This window comes from Enoplosus armatus, chromosome 2 (assembly GCF_043641665.1).
Source record: "Enoplosus armatus isolate fEnoArm2 chromosome 2, fEnoArm2.hap1, whole genome shotgun sequence".
Classification (NCBI taxonomy): domain Eukaryota; kingdom Metazoa; phylum Chordata; class Actinopteri; order Centrarchiformes; family Enoplosidae; genus Enoplosus; species Enoplosus armatus.
Genome location: NC_092181.1, coordinates 21,120,206 through 21,145,308, shown reverse-complemented (window position 1 = coordinate 21,145,308; position 25,103 = coordinate 21,120,206). Strand labels below are relative to the sequence as shown.

General features: G+C 39.3%; 1 protein-coding gene across 1 annotated transcript; it reads left to right on the top strand.

Moving 5' to 3' along the window:
• The first annotated feature begins 2,656 nt into the window (after nt 1–2,656).
• prom1b (prominin 1 b) lies at nt 2,657–24,827 on the top strand. Its single transcript, XM_070916412.1, has 25 exons — nt 2,657–2,927; nt 10,576–10,637; nt 11,162–11,188; nt 11,300–11,505; nt 13,743–13,863; nt 13,984–14,047; nt 14,178–14,267; nt 15,178–15,395; nt 15,519–15,593; nt 15,734–15,797; nt 15,989–15,997; nt 16,144–16,303; nt 16,569–16,721; nt 17,496–17,619; nt 17,776–17,879; nt 18,135–18,219; nt 18,349–18,495; nt 19,031–19,102; nt 20,023–20,115; nt 20,773–20,826; nt 21,276–21,356; nt 21,745–21,813; nt 22,577–22,666; nt 23,927–24,042; nt 24,758–24,827. The coding sequence occupies exons 1-25, from the start codon at nt 2,657–2,659 to the stop codon at nt 24,825–24,827; spliced, it is 2,625 nt and encodes an 874-aa protein (XP_070772513.1).
• The last annotated feature ends 276 nt before the right edge of the window (nt 24,828–25,103 follow it).

Here is a 25,103-nt window from a genome sequence, read left to right as displayed (position 1 = left end):
GAAAGCTGGAGGCACTGTTTGACAAATTAAGTGGATCATACAATACAAGTCTGGTCTGAGCCAGGAGTTTCATATCGTGGGTAAAAGCTAGGTCTATCCTAGCCGCAGGTTTTACCTCTCATGTCAATAACCCATTTCATTACATTTGAGTCACAGTGCTAAACGTTCAATTTCTCGAAAAATAAATAACCGATGATCCCAGAAGGTCTTTTAACAACATTTATTGCTGTTCTGGAGATATTTACAGAGTCATCAAAAACAAAGTTGCATCTTCTTGCTCAATTTGTGCTTTGAGAACCTAAATGTAAGTTATACTATAAGATATACAGGATTTGTCTATGATGTCTAAGTTTTTATACAAAATAACATGTCTATGTTTTTCTTGTGTCACGCAAAACAAGCAAGAAAATAATTAATTTTTGGCCACCTGGGAAGGAATTAGAGTTGCAACTTGGAAAATAAGTTAAATAGGCGTTGAATTGAAAACTCTTGACTGGGAAACACACAAAGAATCCAGCACACTTTATTAACAGCGTTTCTATCCTTACATTTCAGACCTTCTGGGTTTCTCAAAGATTGTTAGGTGTTTATTGCTCAGAAAAAAAGATGCTCAGCTTTAGCTGTGATTCAAATGTAATAGTTATACATGAGAGGCACAAACAGGAGTCCTACTTTACTATTAGAGGACAGTCAATTAAATAAATAACTGCAAACTTGTGACTGAACTGTGTGGATGCATTATGGGAGGTGTGTGTGTGTGTGTGTGTGTGTGTTAGTGAGTGAGTGAGTGAGTAATTTGCAGTGCATGGATGGATCTCACTACCAAAAGACATACTATATGTCTGAATCGGATATGTTTCATTGTTTTTATTGTTCATGTACAACATCTATGTAATACATCTCCTACATGGTAGAAGGAGAATAAAACAAGATTTTTGTTTTGTAAGCCTTACTGGTGGGATGTGACTGTCTAACACAGCTTGTGTGTGTGTGTGTGTGTGTGTGTGTGTGTGTGTGTGTGTGTGTGTGTGTGTGTGTGTGTGTGTGTGTGTGTGTGTGTGTGTGTGTGTGTGTGTGTGTGTGTGTGTGTGTGTGTGTGAGAGAGAGAGCGCACGGGAACAGTGGCGGGTGTTTCACTGAAAGGAGTCACTGCAGGCTCTGTTCACAGGGCAAACACTGCAGTCCACTGTTCCCCTTCAATGGGCATTTTGGAGGGGGTCTCTGTCATCACATACATTCACTCACAGAGGGACTTTTTTTCAGGATTTGTCTCTGATAAATTGTCTGCTTCATACATGACTTGAGTTTTCCTAATTACATCAACATACTTCATATTTACATTTAAGCAGTGTAGTGTCATGTATCGTGTAAAGTGACTGTGAGCCATGTGAGGAGGATGAAAGAGAGCGCTGACATATCAAAGACTTCAAAGCTGTTTTCTAAGACTTGCACAACTTCACCATGCTGTAACTGAACTTCGGGTTTTCCCTTTTTTGAACTCGCACCTTCTTTGCTTGCCAAAAATGTCACTAGCCTTGTCCACCTATCTGATTAACCTCAGAGCTAAAGGTCACTTGCTCAGTGACCACAATATAGAGTCAACGACCTGCCTCACGTTCATACAGAGGCCCACTCAGAGCTCAGGTGAGTAGGAGTAAAAAATAGACACACTTCAACTCTTAGCTGTATCTATAACAATACATTGTACTTTAAAAGCTGATTGATTTGTATATGTAAAATCAGCAAAAAGTTGTCAAACAAAGTAACATCAAATGGAAATACTCAAGTGGTTTTGTCCAACCAATAGTCCAAACCTTAATATTGTGAAAAATGCATTTAAATTGTTTTAATAATTAAAATGAAAAGGAGCTAATTGGAACCACGAAATACTTTTGCATGGGGAATTACGCTAATGATTATCAAAATAATAAATTTTCTGTCAATCAACTTATCGACTAATTAACCAATTGTGTCAGCTCTACTTGTATATAGTGCTGGGTAGTTTAATTTATAACAAACCATCATATTTTATCATGTATATATAGAATTCTCCACTGCAAATTTCAGTGTAGCATGAAAACAAAAATACTCAAGTACCTCAGTACTTGAGTATTTTTGCTTAGCAACATTTCACCACTGGGTAAATAGGGCACCTGTAGCTAAGAGAGAGAGAGGGGGCGCTAGACAGGTGATTGGACAATCGGATAGTCGCGAGCGCTTCTGTGGCTCGCGACTATCCGCGCCCGGGATAGCGGACACGAGCGCTCTAGGGTTTTACGTGCACGCGGGATTAGGCAGCCAGCCGGTGAGAGTGAGGACACTGAGATAACAAGCGCATCCTCGGCCGTTGGTCCTCTGTGAGTCGTCGAAGGTCTCCGGGAAGATGTCTGTGATGAGTTCGCACCGAGAAACCAGGAGCTAACGGCTGCTAGAACCTCGACCGTTGGATGTTAAGTTTAAAAGTTTTCCTTCGGACGGTTGTCTCTGAGCTGCGTGGATAAGTCACGGAGAGGGACAGGTGTCCTCTCACGTCACCAGCCCTGCTCCCCCTCTCCATCCCCCGTTACTGTAGACTGTAGTGCGACTGGGGCCAGGAGTTTTTCTTTTCTATTTGTTCTCTTTTCTTTTTTTGTACAAAGCTGGACTTTTCTGAGCCATGTTGTGGACAAGGTGGCTCGTCCTGCTGCTCTGCTGGGGGGCTACAAGCGGCGAGCAGCAGGCGGATGAGAGGGACCGGGCTCCTGCTGAGGTCCGGGCGGACTCCCGCAGACAGCGGTCCCCTCCACCGGTGGAGCCGTTGGATTTTGGGTTTGTACCGGCGGCGGTTTATGATACCCATGCTTACTACGAACCAGGACCCATAGGGATCCTCTTCCACATGGTCCATGCTTATCTCTACGTTGTTCAACCGAACTCCTTTCCCAAAGGTGAGATTATCGTCACCCCCCTCCTCCTCCCCATCCATCTTTCTTCATCTTCACTCTGTTTCTTATTCCTCAGGAAAACTACCAGGGCTTTACTTTTTCTTCTGGATTTAAGTCATTCTTACGGCAGCTCAAACTCCTAAAAATAACTTTTATTAAATACCAGTTAGGCTAATGTTTATAATGTGTGTACATGTGGCGGCAACAGGTGTTCAACTAAGTTCCGTGACCCTTGAGATTCAGTGACCTGACTAGGAAGTTCGGTTAGGGTGTACAGTATGTAATATGCTATGTATACATAGTAAAATAAAACAAAAGCAGAGAAAATAAATATACATGTAGAAAAAATAACAAAAAGTACAAATTATGGTGAAAGGCATGAATTAAATTGTATGTTATAAATTACAAACTAAAAGTCCATCACACTGCAAGTAGGAGATACAACACCTCACCTCACCTGTCAGTATTTGGTTACACCATCAGTCTTTTACCTAAAGTTATAGCTAAATGATTCCCAAACCGGGGGTTGAGGTCCACCCAATGGGTCCCAAGATAAGAGTGAGGGGTTAACTAGATTATCAAAGTGATTAGAAAGACAAAAATGTATATTCCTGTCACACAAAATAATTTTTCTGACTTTTTCCTCAAATATTTGCTTTTTTTTGTAAAATGCCGGATATTTTCACATCTTTGGCTCTCAAAAAATCCTTCAAACGAAAGGAAAACTAACACTTTGGACATTAACTGCTCACAGCTCATGTCCAGCTTATGTCCACACTGAGGCCAGAACATGTTGAGGGTCACAAGTCATAAAGGTTAGAAACCACAGGCCTAGCTGTCTCTCTAGTATCACAGACTCTGACTGACCTGTTGTACGTCATAAACTAAACAACAAAGTCCAAAAAACATTGAAAACCTCAAAGAGACCACTGTGGCAGGAATTATTTACACACTGCTGCTGTATCTGTATTCTCTCTCCGAGTGTAAACCTGGAAAACCTGAAACACACTCCCCAAATGGCTGCCGTAATTAAAATGCTACTGGGTCAAAAGAGTGCACAGAGGGACTGCATGCATTGATGGTGTGTGCTTGTTGAGCCCATAAACCAATGTTAAGAGCAGATTAATGGGATCAATAACTGTCATAACTCATAAGTGATCTTCTCTGGGCCCATGCTTTAACATTATTAGGTGATTAAGAGGCGATAATGTCTGTCACCTGATCAATACATGTTGTTCTCTTGCTGCCCCAGTGTAGTACAGTAACCTAGCGATGGCTATATAGAGCTACAACCAATTTAAAGTGGTTTGTTTGTGTGCTGTATATATAACTAAAAGTGGTCACGTTGGAGGTTGACACGGTGCAATAGGATTGGAGGTTTTAAGTTGCTGCCATTTTGGTGTCCAGGGTTAGAGCCGCTGGCTGGGTAATCAATTAGCAGATCAGCGATTAGAGGAGGCTTTCTCAGTCACCTGCATCACTGCATAATACCTTAATCCACTGGACCATATGCTGCTACTGCCAGGGACTGTCCAGTATGATTCACTGTCACACACTCACGCACAGGTAGAGACCACCTGGATCGTCATGTCACACACTCCCATGTCACATATCATATATATGCAAAAAGCATGCATGTTTCTCACACACATCAAACACATGCACATGCCTATATGTTAGTTATATTGCACTGTTTATAACTGGCAGGTTCAGCTGACCACAATGCTAAACCACCAGGTCCTCTGTGCCATAAACAGGTTAATCATTTTACACATATTAATTATTATATTATTAAATGGGAAAAGGTAGCACAATCACCCTCCTTATAAAACTATTTGTCTGTGAATCCGACTTCCAAATGGGATTGTTATGAATATAAGAATTTGTGCATAAAATCAAAGCCTGATATATATGATATACTATGTCATCATAAAGTAAGTGTAGTCTTTGGCACAAATAAGAGACTAAATTAATAAACTAAAGTATTAAAGTATTTGGTTGAGTTTTAGTACCCAAAAATGTACCCCAGGTGATATTTTGTGTTCTTTCTCTTCACTCTATATGGAGCATACCTGTATGTACTTTTATGTGTATTACTAGACAAATATTTTACTCTCTTCTCCAGCTTTATGAGATAACAGAAGCTGTTTACTAATGTATGTTCAAACTGCTTACACTACATGTAAGTTGCCTGTAGTACAGGACTGGTTGTAGTTAACTCACTGGTGTGACATAGTAAGAGTAGTCAGCTGTTAAACTGGTTTTATTACCATCTGTTCATCCTGATAAATGTCACAGCCAGCTGTATTTTAATTGTTTGTTGTCAGACCAGTTGTTGATAAAGATGTTGTTTAACATGTTAGGTGTAAAATATTGTCTGTTTATGAGTTATGTTATGGCAATAGTAATTTCTTGGGTTTGATCCACATGATTTTGCATCTTTTGGACATATAGCTGGTTAGAACTGAAAATAATAAATTACATTGCTACAACATTGTTCTGTCTAAAATAGAGAGGTCATCACATCATATGTGTAAACAGATTATTTCTATTTCACGTTTCTAATGAACAAGATTTCTTCCCATAAAGTATTAGCAATAGACACGTTGATGAATTTTGACACACAATGCAGTTCATTTTTATTCTTTATTCTTAAATATAAATAAGACAGTAAACAGATCCATTGATTGATTTGTTGGAGGGTTGTTTGACTGGAGCATCGCTGCATAAACAAGCATTTCTGATTCTGATTCTGATTCTGATAAACACAATTTGATGATAAAAGAAATATTACTTCCACTGTCATTTTACTGACTGATTTTGTTTCTCTGCAAATGTTGTTTCTCAGCTGAAAAATCTGGACGATTATTGGCAAATAGAGGCTCAGATGCTCATCCCATTTCAGTATACTTTTAGAAAATGTGGACGGTTCCTTGGTGATACAGTATGTGATGTTGATACTAGTCTAGTTGATACTAGTCTTTCCTGTAGTACTGCTGTCCATGGTTGAGGTTCTGTCCGGGTGACGGGAGGGGAGGGGAGGGGTTGAGGTTAAGATGGAGAAACGCAAATTGATGTTAGGTAGACTGAGGACAGGTAGTGGATTGATTGATAAGATCAACTGAATTGTCGAGATTGATCAATCTTAAACGACAATTAACCATTTAATAAGGTAGCACAAAGTGCAGTCTGTGGCAAAATCTCCACAAATTCTGTTATATTATTGATGGAATTAATGTTTCAGGTCTCCAGTAGAGCTGCTTGCACCTGAGTGTGAACAGAAAATGACAGAAGTGAGAATGGCTGCTAACAGGGTCATCGCTGGTTCTTGACCGGCTCTGGCTTCTCCTTCTCCTTCTCCTGACTCGCTCTTCACAAATCTGTGTGAACGTTGCTTTTACGGTGAAGAAGCATTTTGGACTCACAGTGTGTGGAGGCAGTGTCTTATCCCTCTGATACACACAGGGTAGATTAGAGGATTAGCATCCACAGGGCTAATGCTAACACTGCACAGCTACCACTGCTACAGATGGCATTGTTGCACACACACACACACACACACACACACAAATGTGCAAACACGTAGAGGCATGCTCACATACACATACACACACTTACTGAAAGTGGGTCACAGTCCTGGTATTTGTCTGTTTGCCTTAATTACTGTGATTGGTAGTAGGCAGGTTGTTTATCAGGAAGCAAATGTCTTAAATCAGATCACACTCAAGAGAAACCCAAATTTGTTGTCCGATAAGAATATTTAAGGCGAGTATATGTAAGACGGGAGGAATTACTCCCTCAGAAAAATGGAGTTTATCATGTATAGATGCTTCAAATTTGTTTAAACAAACAGACACCAGAGGAAGAGCACATCTGCATCTTACACTGCAGCTGCCATTCATTTTTCATGCACTTTTGTTTATGTGTATCAATATTGCTCTTTGCAAGAAAGGAGCTTTCAATGATTTTCTCTTAAGATGGTAGAATGAACAGCATTTATTATTAATTGATAAGCCTATCAAAAAAGTTGAAGATTTTTTTAAGCAAAAATTAAGCAAGAAATCACTGCTTCCTGCATCTCAATTTTTTTTTAACTTTATATATACGATATTTGGGTTTTCACTATTTTCTGATATTTTATGGACCAAACAATCACTCAATTAATCAAGGAAGTGACGGGCTGTGTAACTTTCTTTATCTCATGGTGCCATTAAAATACATGTACTTACAGTCTTGTGTAGTACTGAGTAAAACATACCGTACAGTTAGTAGTATTTAGTGCTACATAACCTGACATGACTTATGTCGTAACACCTATTGAACTGCAGCCCACAGCATCACTTCTTATCAACATTATGGCTTCCAATAGAAATTGTAGTAAAGGACTGACCCTGGCTCTTTTGAATCTTAGAGGCACAATCTCACTTTGTCACCACAATGTCTGTCCGTAATATGCTGTCTCATGGTAACTTTCAGTGGTTCCCAACCTAGGGATCAGGACCCCTCCCAATGGGTCACATGATAAATCTGAGGGGTCACAAAAATGGCTAGGACTGCATAGGAAAGAAAATAGAACATGTTTGTGGGACAAATATTGATGTCATTTTTGGGGGGCTTTTTTATCTAATGTTCGCTCCTTTCTTGTGACATAGTGGATACTTCTGCCTCTTCCGGTCTCTATAAATCCTCAAATAAAACTGTATGATTTGTGGCAGGCATTTGTAATTCCTTTTGGAAGCAATCTTAGGTGTGAAAATCACTGCTCACAGCTCATAAACATGAGGGGTTGCAAATCGACATTACTTCATTTTAAGGGGTGACGAGCCAAAGAGCGTCGCTGAGAACCACTGCTTGAAAATATAGTTAATGCTGTAGTTTGAAGGAGTAAGAGCTAAATAATGTCTTTTTCCAGTACTTTTCTAATAGTTTTCTATACCAGTAACTCCACCATGGTCACCTTATTACCCTTTCTCCAGTAGGTTAAGTGTTATTTAACTCCCACTGAATACTTGCACCATAAAGGTGAACAAGTTGGCTAATACGCTTAATAAAATCCACGATTAACCATGTCGGGGTGAATGTAGTCATGCAAATGTTTGTTCCAGCCTTCTATGTTTTGTGTATGTGGGGCTGAGAGTGTTACTTCACTTTAAACGAGGCCTGTAATGTAAAAAGCAGACATGGTTGTTGGGTTGCATAAGGCTTCGTCCACATCTTCCAGTAATCTCTTGGAGCAGGTCAGCATGGGGGATTGTGCTTGCCTATATTTACACATTACAGTAAGAGGGTTGTAGGTTCTGACTTAAATATCACAACAGCTAACTAGCAGCAGTGTGTGATGGTTTGCTGTTGACATTTTTTAGTCCTACAGTGGTTTGTATGGACCCGTGTATGTTGGCTCTGTTGTGAATCCAACCTAAGTAAGAAGACACTAATAGGTCCAAGTGGGGTTTCTTTAAAGGCCTTTGATTATGAAACAGTCAAGCGACACACATGCAAAATGTTCAATAACTACAATGATGCTAAAAAGGTTGGTTTATCAAAGGTAGCTCTTCACAACAGACACTGAAAACACAACAATGTCACTTTTTTCATGCAGAAAACGATGTTGGTAACACATCTGGTCCTCTCCCTGACTATTGCTGCAGAAACATTTGTTAAAGTTGTGCAGTGGTCTGTTCGTCCTGTCAGGTCTAATTCTGATGGTTGTTTATCCCCCCTCTTCCTTTCGTTTGTGGTAGCTACCTCTTATACTGGGTCAGTGAAATAAGCTGTCTAAGCTTAACTGCCCTCGGTGGCTAATGCTAACTAAGTAGCTGAGCAACAGCAGGTGGCATAGACACGACTCAGATGTGCTCAAATGCTGCATCTGCAGAGTTTACAGAGATAGATGTCTTCACCCTACATGACTGAGGTCTGGCAGGTGAACCAGTTTTATAAACAGCTAGCGAAGCTCTGAGAAAAGTAAGGCAGCCAACTCCCAGTACGAGAGGAGGATGGTGTTGACAGGATTATCCGTATGGTCACCAAATCTCAGCTCCTTTTACTCACCAGAAAGGAATTTTTACTTTCACAAATTAAATGTAAATGTAAAGTGCGGACTGAAAACAGTTGGTTTGCAGAGAGAGAGCTGAAAGGATTAGTTGATTCACGACCATTCGAAAGATTTGTAGAAAAAATATATTGTCAACGTCCTCTAATTTTAGCTTCTTGAATATGAGTATGAGCAACATTTTACAAACAAGTCTAGTCTCTGTACATTTCATATACATGTTTTTTCTCACCTCACCTGAGAGTCAGCAGGTGTGCTAACAGAAGGCAGAACAGACACAGGTGTATGTGTGTGTGTGTGTGTGTGTGTGTGTCAGCTGTGTCAGCATCTACATGCTAAACTGGCCTCCATCTGCTTGTCGTGTGCAGTGGCACCTACTGTACCAGTCTGAGAAGACTTGCTATATGACAAAAGAAGCGCAGACATTTCTTTCTTTCAGAGATCTGACAAACTGATAACAAGTACTTGCAAATGTTGCCTTTACTATCTATGCAGCTTTAAGCAAGTAGTGCTCAGTTTTCATATACTTTATATTTGTATATGTATGCAAAAATATGTTTGGGTCAGAGGTGGAAGAAGTATTCAGAGGTTTTAGTTAAGTAAAAGTACCAACACCACAGTGTAGAAAACTGAAAAGAAAGTATTAGCATCAGAATATACTTAAAGTGCCAAAAGTAAAAGTACTCTTTATACAGAATGGCCCATTTCAGAATAATGAATATAATATTATCAGATTATAATTATTGACGCATATCAATATTCATATCAAAGCATCACTAATGTGGTAGCTGGTACAGATGGAGCTAATTGTAACTACTTTATGCACTGCCAGGCAGCTTAATCTATAATAATACTTAATAAATTATTGGTTGATTGTTGTTGAATTAGTTATATTTTGTATCAAACTGAATCTGTAAAAAGTAACCAGTAACTATAGCTGTCAAATAAATGTAGTGGAGTAGAAGTATAAAGTAGCATGAAATGGAAATACTCAAGTAAAGTACAATTACCTAAACAATTCACTTAAGTAAATGTACTTAGTTACATTCCACCACTGGTTTGTGAACACACGTTTGTTGCTTCTTTCAGACTTAAACACACCCATTTGTATGTAATATGTTGTCAAATATACATATATGTAGCTTGTATGAGTTTGTGTGCATACAAGTGTTCTTGTTAGTGTGTGTGTGTGTGTGTGTGTGTGTGTGTGTGAAGGAATCAGTGTTTACCTGCTGAGTAACAGGGGCGTGGGTGAGTCACCATCCAGGTAGGCTTAGTGTTGGCTGACCCATATAAACACACAGACAGCTGGACTGGACTGCAGCCCTCATTGGCAAACTGCACAGTTCAAACAGCTTCCGCAAAAACACACAGCTGTTGGATATATGAGGAAATACATTCATAATACTGTCCGCGGAAATTTAAAAACTTAATCCGCATAATCTGTGTTGTCTGCTCATGAACATATAAATGGATTTTTTCACTCCAGCTTGTCAAATGTTGTGCAGGAAGTGTTTTTGATTGTGTTTGAAATTGGCAGATACTTCCTGTAAAACACTGTTGTACAAGTGCTTACCTATCTGTCCTCATCTTTTTCAGAACTGATTGTTAAAGTTATTCAACAGAACATGGGGGGAATCAAAATAGAAGAATGGAGAAAGGTACGTTTGATTTAAGTGATAATTCAGATGAATTTAATCTTGATATTGCAATGTTATGATACATTTATTTGTGAAAGATTATGTTCTTGCACATTCTAAAAAAATGCACCTTGCAAGTGTAGAAATTTTATTTGAATGACATTTTATGGCCTTTTTCATAAAGAAAATGAAATACTATATAAATCTCAAATACTTTTACAGACACTTAACAGTAAGAATCACAATTAGATTACATCACGGCCTAGTTACTGCGATATTAGCAAGACTTTTTGGATTCCCCTGGTTTGAAGTGAAGTTGTTTGCAGTAATTTTACTTTTTTTTGTTCTCTTGATGTTGCCTTCACATCTGTCTTTAGAATAGGAATTCTGCTGCCTCCTAATCTCTTGGCTGTCACACTAATCTTGTTTTGTTTGTCTTTGTTTTCCTCTTGCTCCTGATTTGTTTGTGTGTATGTGTGTGTGTGTGTGTGCACGTGCACTTGTTTTTCTGCATGTGTCGCTGTGCACGTGCTATGGGGTCACAGCCAGAAAATGTGGTCCTGTTACTACAGGTAAACTCCTCATAATAGTGTTCTGAAATTTCACATAATACACACCACAATGTCTCAAAGATGGACTATGTGAGGGGGAATTATGATTGTATGAATCCTCTCCTCCTGTAGTGGATCTACTACGAGGCCGGATTCCTCATATGTGCGACCATCGGTATCACGTTCGTGGTCCTGACGCCCATCATAGGCATGTGTTTCTGTGTGTGTCGATGCTGTGAGAACTGCGGAGGGGAGATGCACCAGAGACAGAGAAAGAATGTCGACTGTCAGAGAGGTTTTTACACTGCCTCGCTCATCGCCACCTCCATCTTCATCATGTGAGTTGTCATCATTATCATCATGTTTATCATCACTATGAGGATTATTACGATTTCATTTTTTCTTTTCATGAGAGCAATTAAGGTATTATTAGTGTGTTTCAGTTGTCACTGTGTGCATCCTGTATTCTGATTCGTTGTTGGAAAGTGTGAGACTCTTATACTGCTGCAAAGGTTTTTGATATATACCTCGACATGGACATATTTTCAACAGAAAGGGAAGCACGTCTTGTTAAACTTAAAGTCATAGATCCTAAAGCAACCAGTACACAAGTGCTTTCTGAATTTGAATCCACCCAAACACACTAAAATTGAGGCTTAGAGGTTAATATGTCAACCATGAAACACAACATCTGCGGTCCAAGTCTGGCTTGAGACCTGTGCTGCGTCTCTCCTGCCCTCATTTCCTGCCATCTCTGTACTATCTATGTTAAACACAATTAACACGAAAATTTACCAAAAAGGTTAAGTTACTACAATGTTAAATGTTACATTTCTGTTATAAAAATGAACAGAAATTTCTCATTACTCAATGATATCAGATCAGGAGTAAACATAATTTAATTGTAAAAATATTTTGTAGTGCAACAAACCTTTTAATTGCACTGTTTTTACATGTTTACATGTGGAGAGTGCTCCACTGATTTAGCATTGCACTTTAAAACATTGTCAAACTCATAATGGACAGTTTGAAAAAAATATATAGAATATTGTAATATTGAATATCAATGAACCAGAAATATTGTCTTTTTTATTCTACATTATCCACAATGCAACTTGCCCACTGTTAGGTGTGTTATGCTATCCACAAGCAGAGATGATGAGTGGGCTACAGAGGTCTGGTAACCTCACTTCTTTCTTACTCCGCACCCCAAAATTTTTATTTTCATTTTCAAACTTGTAGTCTTCATCACTTGAGGCAATAGATCAGATTTAGCAAAAGCCACAAAAGACTTTGTACAACTTCACATATGCAGTAGTACTCTCCAAGACCTGTAAACAGACTTGCATGTATAAAATCAGTGGAGTTCCCCTTTAACAACATACAGACTGGAACATGCGTGCCGTTTACCTGCTGTGGAGGAGACAGGTGCGGCGTCTGAGAAATACTATCCAAACTGTGCAGGACAGTTAGCTGTTACTGATATCACTTGGCTGACTGTGAGAGGCCTCTCTGTCTGAATGAGTGCTTTCACATCACAAACATGCATGCTCATGCACACACAAACACACAACTGCACATATGCGTCCATATTCTGATAAGGGTTTGTTATCATGATTCTTTTATAATCTCTCACACAGAAGGTTCTTTATTTGTCTCCCTCTATTGACATACAGTCAGATCTTTGCTTTAGCTCAGCTGAGTGAAAGAGATCAGTTATCTGGCAAGTAAATTACATTTTCTCCAAAAAATTGTCACTGCAATAATTATCAAAACCACAGCTGAAAGTTTGCATGTCATCAGCTCAGCACCTTCACAGACTTCATCACTCATTATTTTTTTGAAAACACTGAATTGTCACAGTAATATCCACCCTGCTTTCTTACTTTACTATAGTAAGTTTGCTACAGTATATAATAACACTAAATGTACAGAATTTCTCAGACAAACTTGAGGTAAAACCAGGTTAAAGTCATTATCCATTATCATCAATTTTCCTTGTTAAATCTGGTGGATTGTAGAGAAAGAGCGGTAGATGCCTTACAAAAGAGGAAAGTGAGTGTACATCATGTCACTCTTTCCAAAATCTTTTCATGTCTTTACTCAATGGGCAACAATTACAATCATGTTCTTGCACACCAGAAAGTCTTATCGACAGGTGTGTAGGATATAAAACTCTTGATTGTGAAGAAACCAAAGAATCCTGCACACTGTCAATCACTCACAATCATAATTTTACCTGTTGAATATCTGAGGAATTAAACATTGATAGAAAAAACCAATGCACATGATCGACAGTGTGCAGGAAGGCAGAGAAACTCTTGCTGTGCCACACTATGAGACCTGCTTCTTTCGAAATCCACATATTAAGATAGAGGTATAATGAACAGAGACTTTGCAGGCCGATCAGGTCTCTGTGAATCCTCAGCGTGTGACTTTTAAAGCCCATATATACATCTTAATGTAGTCATGCTGCCCTCTGCTGGTAAATACTGGTCACTGTATTGCTTTACTCATCCTGTGTGTGTGTGTGTGTGTGTGTGTGTGTGTGTGTGTGTGTGTGCGCGCGTTTTAGTCTGGGAGTACTTATTGCCTACGCTGCAAACCATAATGTCAGCTCCCAGATTAAAAGCACTCGGCGGTTCATCAACACCAACATGAGAGACCTGAAGACATTTGCTAACAACACACCTGCGGTAAGCCCTCACACACACACACACACACACACACACACACACATTCTCATGTAAAAGACACATACACCAAAATTCATCATTTGTACTGCTCTAATGTGCAATGTGTGTTTTATCTTGCAGCAAATTGAATACCTGACAGCGCAGTACACCACAGCAAAGAACAAAGTCCTGTCAGACCTCGACAGTAAGTTGAACTCAGACTGTATACATGCAGTATTTGTTGAGTGTCTCTCACTTTGTTTGCCTGTGGCTGTGTTTACCTGCAGTATCAATGCATAACTGTAGTGTTGTCATAAAACTGTGTTTCGTGACAGACATTGGACCTTTGCTGGGAGGGAGGATCCACAGTCAACTGGAGAAAGAGGTGGTTCCCTCACTGGACACTGCGCTGCGTATGGCAGGAGGTAACACACATCATCATGTATTAGCTTTTAATACGACCTCCTGTACAGATCAAATAGTTAAGACATAGTATCACAATGCAGTTCACCACATCTGATTGGTGATATTCATTTCAAAATTCAAGGATAAACCTCTTTAGCCATGAAGCTTTTTTGTTACAATGTAAAATGTTGTTGTGTCTCATAAGATGCTCAGAAACCAAACAAAACTCCTGTTGTTTCATTTCAAATACAAAATAATATACTTTTATCATGTTGAATGTTACAATAAACTGAAATTATAAAGCACTACTTATTTTGCTGAACTGATAATCGAATTGTGACACCATTTCAAAATAAATCTAATCATTATTTTTGGGAATTGTTGCCATAATTTTTAGGTGGTGCTACATGATTTCTTTTTACCTGCAGTTTTCTCTCTTGTAGTTTTATTACTCCCAAATCCTGTCGTGCCTTTTAATGGCATACTCTCATCATATTGTAACTCTGATTTCCTCACATTTCCTTTTATCTAAAGGAAAAGTTGAGAATGCCATCAAAGGTAATCAGAGCTGATCTGGACTCAGTGTTTCAGTGCTCGTGACTTGGTGTCAGTGGATCCTTGGTGTTACAAATACTGTCGATCTGGATCCTGAACCTCTGTTGTACCCTGTAAAAAGTCTTCTATTGTGGTTTTCGTTTGTGCATTGTTGATCTGTGGTCAGTGTAATCAGTGTTATCGTTATAATTTGGGTAGTTCTGTGGTGGTTGTGTGAACTGTGAAAGTATATATATATATAAATCCTATGAGGCTCACCAGTTTGACAATACAAAATATCAATGGATTATATATTATATTGTGGATTACTTTTGTGTAGTTTTTGTTGAAAATGTAACTTTTGATTCAGTTTCATGCTTCATCTCTCTCCTGTAGCCATGCGGGAGACCAAAGAGGCCCTCGAGAACGTCAGCTCCTCCTTGGAGGTTCTTCAGGAGGGGACGGGGAAACTTCAGGCTAGTCTGTCGGGGGAGCGCGCCTCTCTGTCCAACACCCTGTCAGACCCCGCCTGCACGAATGGAGCTGTGTCGCACACCTGTAACACCATCCGCTCCACTCTGTCCCAGCTGGGAGTCAACGCTGACTTCTCCAGGGTACCAAGGAACTAAAGATTGTCTGACACATGAAATGGGAATCAAAACAAGTATTTTAATGATTTAATCAGCAATGTCTCCATATTTGGTCGTCTTCCCTCTTTTGCTCTCTCTGTCTGTCAGCTCCCAGATGTCAATCATGCCTTGGCCAATGTCAATACCGTCCTGAGAACAGACCTCAGTAATATTGTACAAAAGGTTAGTCTCTGTCTCCAGCTCATCGTCATCATCTGGTTCATTTTGTCGCTTTCTTTTTCACCCATCATTATATCCTTACAAAACAAAAAAATGGATTTCTTTTTCTTAACCGTCTTTTCTCTCTTACTTTCCACCTCCAGGGTTACTCGTCCTTTAATGATACACCAAAACTGGTTAAAGAACAAACTAAAAACATTGTCACAGGTACACAAGTGTGTGTGAGTGTGTGTGTGTGTGTGTGTGTGTGTGTTTGTGTATATATATATACTGTATGTTTGTGTATTTAGTTTGCCTAACAAATGTTTCCCCCTCCTCTTTACAAAGTCTGACTGTAGTCTTTCATATTTCTTCTTCTCTTACCTTCACCTGCGTTCTTGTGAATGATGAAAACACAGCTTTACCTCGTAAGTCCCTTCTCACTTTCTATTAGACCCTCCCCATCTCAATTTTTTATTGATCCCCGGAAGGAAATTAGACAAATTAGACTAGTTGATATAGTACTAATAGAATGTAATACTAATTGAGAAAATGTTTCTCTTTTTGTTTATAGGAGTAAAAGGCACGCTGGATAAGATTGGCGCAGAGATCAACGGCTTCTCCAAGATGTTCCCAGTGGAAGGCTCTCTGGTCAATTTCACCATTTTCCTCAGCCAGGGACAGAAAAACATTGAGTCCTATTACCCACAGATTGACCAAATGGATTTCTACAGGTTTGTGCATGTGTGTGTTTGTCTGTGTGCATGAATTAATGAGGTTGTGGGAGCAAAAACTGCCATGTTATGGGGACAAATTTCCCATCTGGGGTCCCCTCGGCTTTATGGTGTTTTATAGCGAGTTTCAGCTGCTACAGTCATTGCAGGTTTAAGGTCAGAATTATGATAAGGTTATGGTGAGTGCGAGCCTCCAGGAAATGCATGTGAATCAGTGCCGCATCCTCACAAATGACAACAGTAAGTGTGTGTGTGTGTGTTGCAGGTGGATCGGCTGCGTGGCAGTGCTCTGCATGGTCGTCCTGGTCCTGGCCTTCAACGTCCTCGGACTGCTGTGTGGCACCTGTGGCTATGATAAGCAAGCTACACCAACAACCCGAGGCTGCCTATCAAACACCGGCGGCAACCTGCTAATGGCGTATGTTACCAAGACAACAGTCCAACACTATATAGTATATAAGGAGTGATTTCGGACACAGTCTAGACCTTTCTCATACTGGACGTGTAACTTTTTACGATCAGAATTGGTTGCATTTAAGTGTGGCGGTTTCAGGTCCCTGCTGTTGTGCATGCTGTTTCACTGCTACTTCTTTATGGTACACCTGAATGGAACATAGCTCAGCATATCAATGCTGTTAAGTACACCTGTGTTTGTCCTACTCTGACAAGTCAAAATACTATCAAACATACATAAATATAGATAATGAGGGAACTATAAGACAGTTAGTGACAAGGACCGAGGATGAGTTTGTCAAATCCAGAAAGTAACACATGGCCTATCTCACATGTTTTAAGATGATAAAGACAGTAAGTGTCAAAACTCAAACTTACTGAGACAGTTGACATTTGAATTGCTTGGTGAAACTTCATTTGAACTCTTGGAAGTTGATGCTCAGCTAATTTCAAGTGACAAAAAGTAGTTGTTGAATATTTGTTTCATCTCTCTACAGACAATTTAACCATGTACTAGAATATTATATAGAGATTTTATTTCATACATTAATGAATCTCATCTGAGATACAGTAGAGACGTGTTACTGACACATTATAATCTATTGATAGGAAGCCACAATTAATCATTTTTGTAGCTTTCTCCCATTGAAGAAATTAAGCAAAATGTTGTAGAAGTTGATGGAAGGAAGATAACTGACGTGTGATATTGTTTCTGACGCTCTGTCTCTTGCTCTTTCAGTGGCGTGGGCTTCTCTTTTATCTTCGCCTGGGTGCTGATGGGCATCGTGACCACCTTGTTTGTTGTGGGTGGCAACGTGGAGAAGCTGATGTGTGAACCGCTGGCTAACCGACAGCTATTCAAGGTACCGACTCTCTTCCTTCCTGAATCGTCTTATTTTCACTCTCCTCTCTGCCTCTCTCTGTGTTTATCTTGGAGAGAGTTTTATCTGAGCGGGATAGTGTTGCATAACGGACAACACTGTGGCTCTGTGCTGATGAATATGCATGTGTGTGTGTAGATCATAGACACACCATTCCTGGTTCATCCTGCCAAGAAGAACTTCCTTCCTGGGATGCTGTTTCAGAATCCGAACATTGACTTGACTTTGGGAAGCATGTACAGGTAACATGCCAACAGCTAATACTGTACATACTGTACATAAAGCTCATTGAGTGGGCTTTCCTCCTGGATTTCATGTATTTGCACGTCGAAAAGATGTTTGATTTCTGCTCCAAGAAGACATAGTTTACTGCAACAGATACACATAAACACCAATGAATTCCCACATTTTTAAAACAAAAAAATAAAATAATGAGCCCTACAAATACACATACATGTACACTGGAGGAGTTTCACCAGATTGTAATTGTGTCGTAGGGAGTGCTATGAGAACAACGGCCTGTACCATGCTCTGCAGCTGGAGACCATGTTCAACATCAACTCCTTCCTCAACAGGACTGTGGTAAGTGTCAGCTTCCTGTGTAGGATAAAATGATGATGATGATGATGATAAAAACCTGTGTTACTGATACACTGGTGGAGCAAGATGAATGATAACCTGGTAACCTGTGAGTTGTGTGTTTCACAACAGTACAACAAGGATCTGGCCAAAGTGTTTGAGAGCGTGCAGGTCGACCTACAGGACATCACACTGCTGGAGCAGGCCGGCAGAGACAACCTCATCAACTTCGCCAACTCTGGAGTCGGACAAATTGACTATGAAGCTTACCTGGCTGAGGTAATCTGTGTGTGTGTGTGTGTGTGTGTGTCTGTCCTCACAAGGTAAAGTTATGGTTGAGACTTGGTTTTCTAGTTAAGGTTAGACTAAGCATCCAGTAATGAATACAATGTCCACACAGGAGTGTCTTTGTATGTGATTGTTGCTGCTTTGTGTCAAGGTTATTATAATAAACTAAACGTAAGTACAACTGTTATAATGAAATTAGATTAGAAATAATATCTCAGAAAATAAAGCTAGAGCTTCTCTCTATTCTACTTATTACTACTAGTACTTACTTATCTTATTTTTTTTTTAAAAAGGATACAAACAATGTTTTCAGTTCTAAGTATTGTTAATAATAATAATAAAAAGAGAATTATAATTGGGCAGAAAATGTCTGGCTAATTCTAATTCAGATTATTCATTGAAAACTTAAGCAACTACACCAAATCTAGACTGAAACCTCAATAAAAAGCAGAAATTAAACTGAAAGCTAAGGAGATCTAAAGCTATGTTATCCCTGCTGCTTCATGTCTCTGTTTTGTTGTTTTAGGTAAATAAGGGAGTCACACTTGTGGACCTCCTGTCCTTCTCTACTGACCTGGAGGCTCAGGCCGATCAACTGGTGAGTCTCATTGTTATTGTACCCACAAAGCAACGGCATGATGGCTTTTATCAAATTAAAAAATCGTAAAGAAACATGATAACAGCAATGTTTTACACACAGCGTTATTCACATTGCTTTGAATTACTGTATTTACTGTGTTAAAGGGATAACCATATTTTAGAACGCTATGCAAGTTACACTGTACATAAAGTAACTTGACTAAGATGAGGTATGATAAGTTTTTATATTTCTCAGCTGCATGGATCTGTCACATTTACTTTATATTCAAGCTCAACTAATGTGTTTATTTATTTGAATGTAAATTTAAATAGGGACAGGTATGTAGCATAAATCCATGCCACATACTGCTAAAATGCTGCTAACTGCTAAATGACTCTGGTGTTCATCACAGACCTAAAGTGAATCATATACATCCTATTGTTGAATTCTACCTTTTGAAATTGACTGGCTGTAAAGCATCTCTGTTACAAGTCTGAGCAGTTTGTTTTATTTATTATTTATTCATTAATATTGATTTACATGTTGAAGACTGAAGGAATGAAAAATATTCTTAAACCAACAAGTCCACATATGCAGTCGGACAGCCTCTCTGGAAAATGATTTTGCTTTATGCTCAGTCGGGCTTGTTGGGCTGAACAAGCTGCCCATTCACCATGAACACACACACACACATTTATGGCACATGCATAGTACATAGTACAAGACCTGTGCCACGGGATTTGCCACAGAAGGATTAGTGTCTATATGTATTTCTAAAGAAGGAAAGAATAATAAATAATTTAATTAATAATCATTGCCTAATTATCCTAAAGATTTTAATCATCTATTGTAAGTTATTTTAGCGACTCATTAACGGGCAACTGTAACAGACCGCTTTATCCTCTGCTCTTTGTGATGGTGTGTTTGTTTGTGTACAGCCACGCGGTGCTCTGGAGAACGCACTGAAAGGACACGCCAGCAGTATCAGACAGATTCACAGAGAACAGGTGGTTCCCATGGAGCAAGCAATGGTAATCACCTCTCCCACAACACTAATACCACACACATTAAACACCTACACTTCCTACATGTGCACAAGCAAGTACACATCGATCCTCTCCTACGTCCAAAAAATAACTTTCTTCTACAGACAAAGTCAATGAACATACAGTATTTTACTTGAGGTGACTCAACTATGTAATAAAAGGAACTGTCTTATGCAGCATGTGATTTTGTATTGAAGCTTGTTGTAATTTTATTGCTCATATAGATAATTGCAGATAATATGTGACACAATTATGTACATTATTTGTTTGTGCAAACTACACAAAAAATATACGCAAAACATGTATCATAAAAATCACAACGACAAATGAAATCATCAGCTCATAATATGCCAATGTTATTATAGGCAAAACACATCATATTAGTACATGTGTGTTTTTGTTAGCTGCTCACCTCAATTTCCTTTCTTTTCTCTTTTTCCTCCGTTAAACGGTGACAGAAATATGTCAGAGCGCGGGTAAGCCACTGTTGATTCACAGCAGTGTGACAGTGTTCTTAGTGCGTTTGTCGTAGCGGTGTTGTTAATGTTGTGACAGCGGTGACGTGATGGAGTATTTGTTTGAGTATTTAGACGTAATGATGTAATTATACTTTGTTTGGTAACAGTTTGTCTTCTCACACAGAGTACCCTGAGCCAGAGTATCAAGCTACTGCAGAGGACGTCCAGCGACCTGCCGGTGAGGAAACAAACTGACAAAAACACTACAACAGTACTGTTATACTGTTACACTATTATACTATAGTGTTATAGCAGTGGACACCCACAGTTTATTTTACTTTCATATTGACTTGTGTGATTTAATACAGCCTTCTTATGTGTTAAAATCAGCATCAGTCCACACAACAAATCAACAAGACATGAAACATTGTAGGATTTATGTCTCATAACACCATGTTGTACTGCTGACTTCCACATGTGCTCTGAACAACTTGATGGAACCATTACATGCAAATAAAAGAAATAATAACATATGGCATTACTGTTGTGTATTAGCACACAGAAAATGATTTAATCTACGTATCTAACTGCAGAAAACGCATGTATTTTTAACAGAACATAAGCAACACAATTACTTGCTTAATTGTCTCATAAGTACAAATGAATCTCACTCTGTCTCTCTTTTAGGTCAAGGTCACGAATATCCTGAGTGCTATTGATGCAGCAGAGTACCTCATCACTCATAACGCTTCCCATGTGGTGAAACAGGTAAATACAATAAATGACAACAAGCGGTATTATACTGTATGGGCGATATGTAGATGTCTTCCTTTTAATTTCTTGCCACATGTGTTGCCTCGGACTGGTCAATCAGATGATATTAGATGGCATATTCATCTAAAAATCTCCTCAGCTCAGTCCGGGCTCCATTTTCTGATGTTTTAAATAACCACATTAAACAATAATATTCTTGCTAGACGGTATGAATTTTATCTTAACTTAGGAATCCACACTTAGGTAAGAATAGAAGCATCTCAAGAAGAAACATCTTTAGAGAAAAAAATAAGAAAGTTTATGCAACTAGGGCACTAACCCTCAACTCGCTACAGGCTGCAGTCACACATTTCCTGACATGTCTTCTCTGTTGGTGTTTAAGGAAACAAAGGGCTATACACAGAGCTTGGTGGGATACTTCAAACAATACACAGACTGGGTTAAAAACTCGGTGAGTATACTACCAGTTTTCTATGATGTATAGTATCGATGTCTCCTTTTAAAGGTTATGGATTAATAATTTACAGAGAGATACTAGGTGCGTTTCCATTCACGTGGAAACTTTGAAATAGTGTGCGACGTACATGAAGCAGGTGACTTAAAGGTCCACTAACATCAGATCTGTGTGGAGCAATGAGGAGGCTGTTGCTCAGGTCAATACATGACACAAACATAAGTGCCATATTTCCATCACGTTTTCTACATTTTTGACTGGCGCTCTTTTAATTCCATCTCGTTGCATCCTCTTCTTCTGGTATAATGGTAAATGGTATAATGGCACCTGTCTGCACCACCTACTGCTTATCTCGATGAACCAACTCCTAATATTCGTTTAACAGCAGGGGATGGAAATGCACATAAATTCACATTTTCTTTTGCAGAATTTCTGAAACTTTTTGCTACATTTGGATGGAAACCTGGCTTCTTACAGCAGAAGGGAAGAGTGTAGGTGTAAGGGGCAAACTGCAACAAAACAACAACAAAACTCTGCCCTCTCGAATGGGCTGACTGTCAGTAATCGAGCTGCACTCCTAAGAGTCAACATGATTCAGTAAATTATGGAAACTTTAAGATTGTAACCACATTATTTTAAGAGACCAAGAAGCCACTTTGATTTAAATTTGAAGTCTGTAATAAGAAGGTTGAGGAAATGTACTGCTACACACATACCTTTGTGGTGTATATGCTTCATGTGCATATGTTTTCCCCTACAGTTGACTGCAGAGGTGGCCCAGTGTAAACCCATCAGTAACATTGTGGACAGCATGGAGATAGTAGCGTGCAGCTTCATAGTCGATTCAGTGGTAAGGCACCAGGACACTGTGGTTATCTGTGTGTGTGTGTGTGTGTGTGTGTGTGTGTGTGTGTGTGTGTGTGTGTGTGTGGATGGATGCTGAGGTGCACTGATTCGTTTCACAGCTGTATGTACAGTGCATGCCCCCTACATGTATTTTTCAACTAGAAATATGAACAGTGGAGTCATTCGGCTGCACATATGAGAACAGTATGTTCTTGAGTCTCCGACACACTCCCTCACACACACGGAGAGGAGATAGAGTCTGTTATGAGGCAGGACGGGGAGTTACATACACACAGATTATTCACTGTTTTCACTCCGGCCCAGAGGACTTGTAAAGTTTCATATTTACATATTAGCTATATATCATTCACGTGAGCTTGTGAGAGTTTAATAAGAGCTCAAACAAGCCACAGACTGTGGTCAATACAAACAGAGATTTTATATATCAGCGCTGCCTGCAGCCACTGTACATGTGCTGCATGTGTTTACGTGCACACGTGTTTATATTTGTTCTGTCCTATTTGTGCCGGCTACTGTAATGTGTGCATTACAGATGCAAATCTGTAAAGCTGCAACTAACGATAATTTTTATTATTTTTTAAGTCTTTTAAGTGTTTAAAATTGTGAAAGTCCAAGGAGACGTCTTCATATTGCTTCTTTTTTGTGATCAACAGTCCAAAACCAAAAGATATTTCAATCAAACTCTTCATTTGAGCAGTGGTGGAAACTAAGTACATTTACTCAAGTAATGCACTTGTACAATTACCATCTTTATACTTATACATCATTTCCGAGGCCAATAGTTCACTTTCTTACAGCACTACATTTATCTGACAAATGTAGTTACTAGTTACTTTTTTATATACAAAACATGTGATTGGTTCATAAATCCTGATGCAGTGATACGTTAAACTACTCACCATTTTTTAAAGTTGTCAAAATCAGGTCCACCACATCCAGCTATAACATTAAAATGCTGATTAAAATGCATCAATAATAGTAACCCAATAATATGATATATATTAATATATTAATCTAGGAGGGGCCATTCTGCTGCATGAGTACTTTTACTATCGATACTAAAAGTACAATGAATTGTGTTATTGCTACTTTTACTTACTACTTTAAATGATCTGAAAACTTCTATAACTGCACCTGAGAAGCTGAGACCAGCATAATTTAAATGAATTACTTAATTGATTAGTCAATCTACAATTGAGCGTGTGACAGGAATGAATCGAAGGCTTGTAAACGTGTTTTTCAGAACACGTTCTGGTTTGGTCTGGGAGGCTGCTGCATCCTTCTGATCCCCAGTATCATCTTCTCCATCAAACTGGCCAAGTATTACAGAAGGATGGACACAGAAGACGTCTTTGAAGAGTGAGTCCAAACACACATACACCCTAGTTTTTCTGAATCTTTTCTGTAGATCAAAACAAAATCAATTAATCCTCTTCTTTCCTTTTCTCTGTTTTTTTCATGGCCTGATTGATTCTCCTCATATCTTGTCCTCTTGTTATTTTCCGCTCTATCTCCAGCTCCTCTTACCCGTGGCTTGTTGCTCTTTGATGTTTGTCTGCTATTAAAGCATCCTTTTGTCCTCTTCCACGTGCCCACTCCCTGTTTGGTATGGAGTACTTTACGGCTTTGGATCTCTTCACATCTTTCTTTTTTTTCATGAGAAATCACAAACACGGTCTGTTCTGTCTTTGCACGGATCTTCATTTCATCGTCTTCTCCTGCGTCTCCCTCCTCTCTTTCGACTTTATTTTCACCGTGAGCGACGCTCCCTCGAGGATCGCTCCATCCTTGTTGCTCTCAGCGGAGTCTTCCCATCATCTCTCTCTCTCACCTGTCCACCCTCGCTCTTGTGTTGCAGTATGGGTAATACAGGTAATCATGGTGAACAAGTGTGCGAAATCTTGCGTGCCACGCTCTAAATTGGTGGAGGGATGTTTTTGTTTGTATGATTGAGAGTCAGTGCAACATTTGCTACATTTCTCCACAGATGCTAAGTTTGTAAAGAATTCCACATGTGTATGTATGTACGTGTGTGTGTGTGTGTGTGTGTGTGTGTGTTTGTGTGTACATGTAGCTCTCCCTATTCTGACACTCTGGCCCGGTTCCCTCGGGCCTCCGCTCCCCCGAGCTACTCCAACTGGTGACCCAAAGGAAGATTTCTCCTTGTCGATGAGGTACTGATTGTCAGTTATCACTTTCCACTAACCCTCATCTAACAACGTTAACAAACAACTAAAACCATCTTCATCTGACTTCAAAAGGAGATTTTTTTTTTCTTTTTTTCCTTTTTTCTTGTTTGCTTGTCTACTTCACCCGTCATCCATCACCATTGTCTCTTTTACCCGCCGATGTCCATTCAAACACTGGGACTCAACAGAGTTACTTATGACGGAGCTGGTTTAAACTGAAGACCCCCATAC

Bases quoted from the DNA above. Each gene is read 5' to 3' on its own strand.
- prom1b (XM_070916412.1), top strand. From the start codon at position 2,657: ATGTTGTGGACAAGGTGGCTCGTCCTGCTGCTCTGCTGGGGGGCTACA. The intron at 15,396-15,518 runs GTACCAAGGAAC...TCTGTCTGTCAG, and splicing joins TCAACGCTGACTTCTCCAGG to CTCCCAGATGTCAATCATGC. The intron at 17,880-18,134 runs GTAACATGCCAA...ATTGTGTCGTAG, and splicing joins ACTTTGGGAAGCATGTACAG to GGAGTGCTATGAGAACAACG.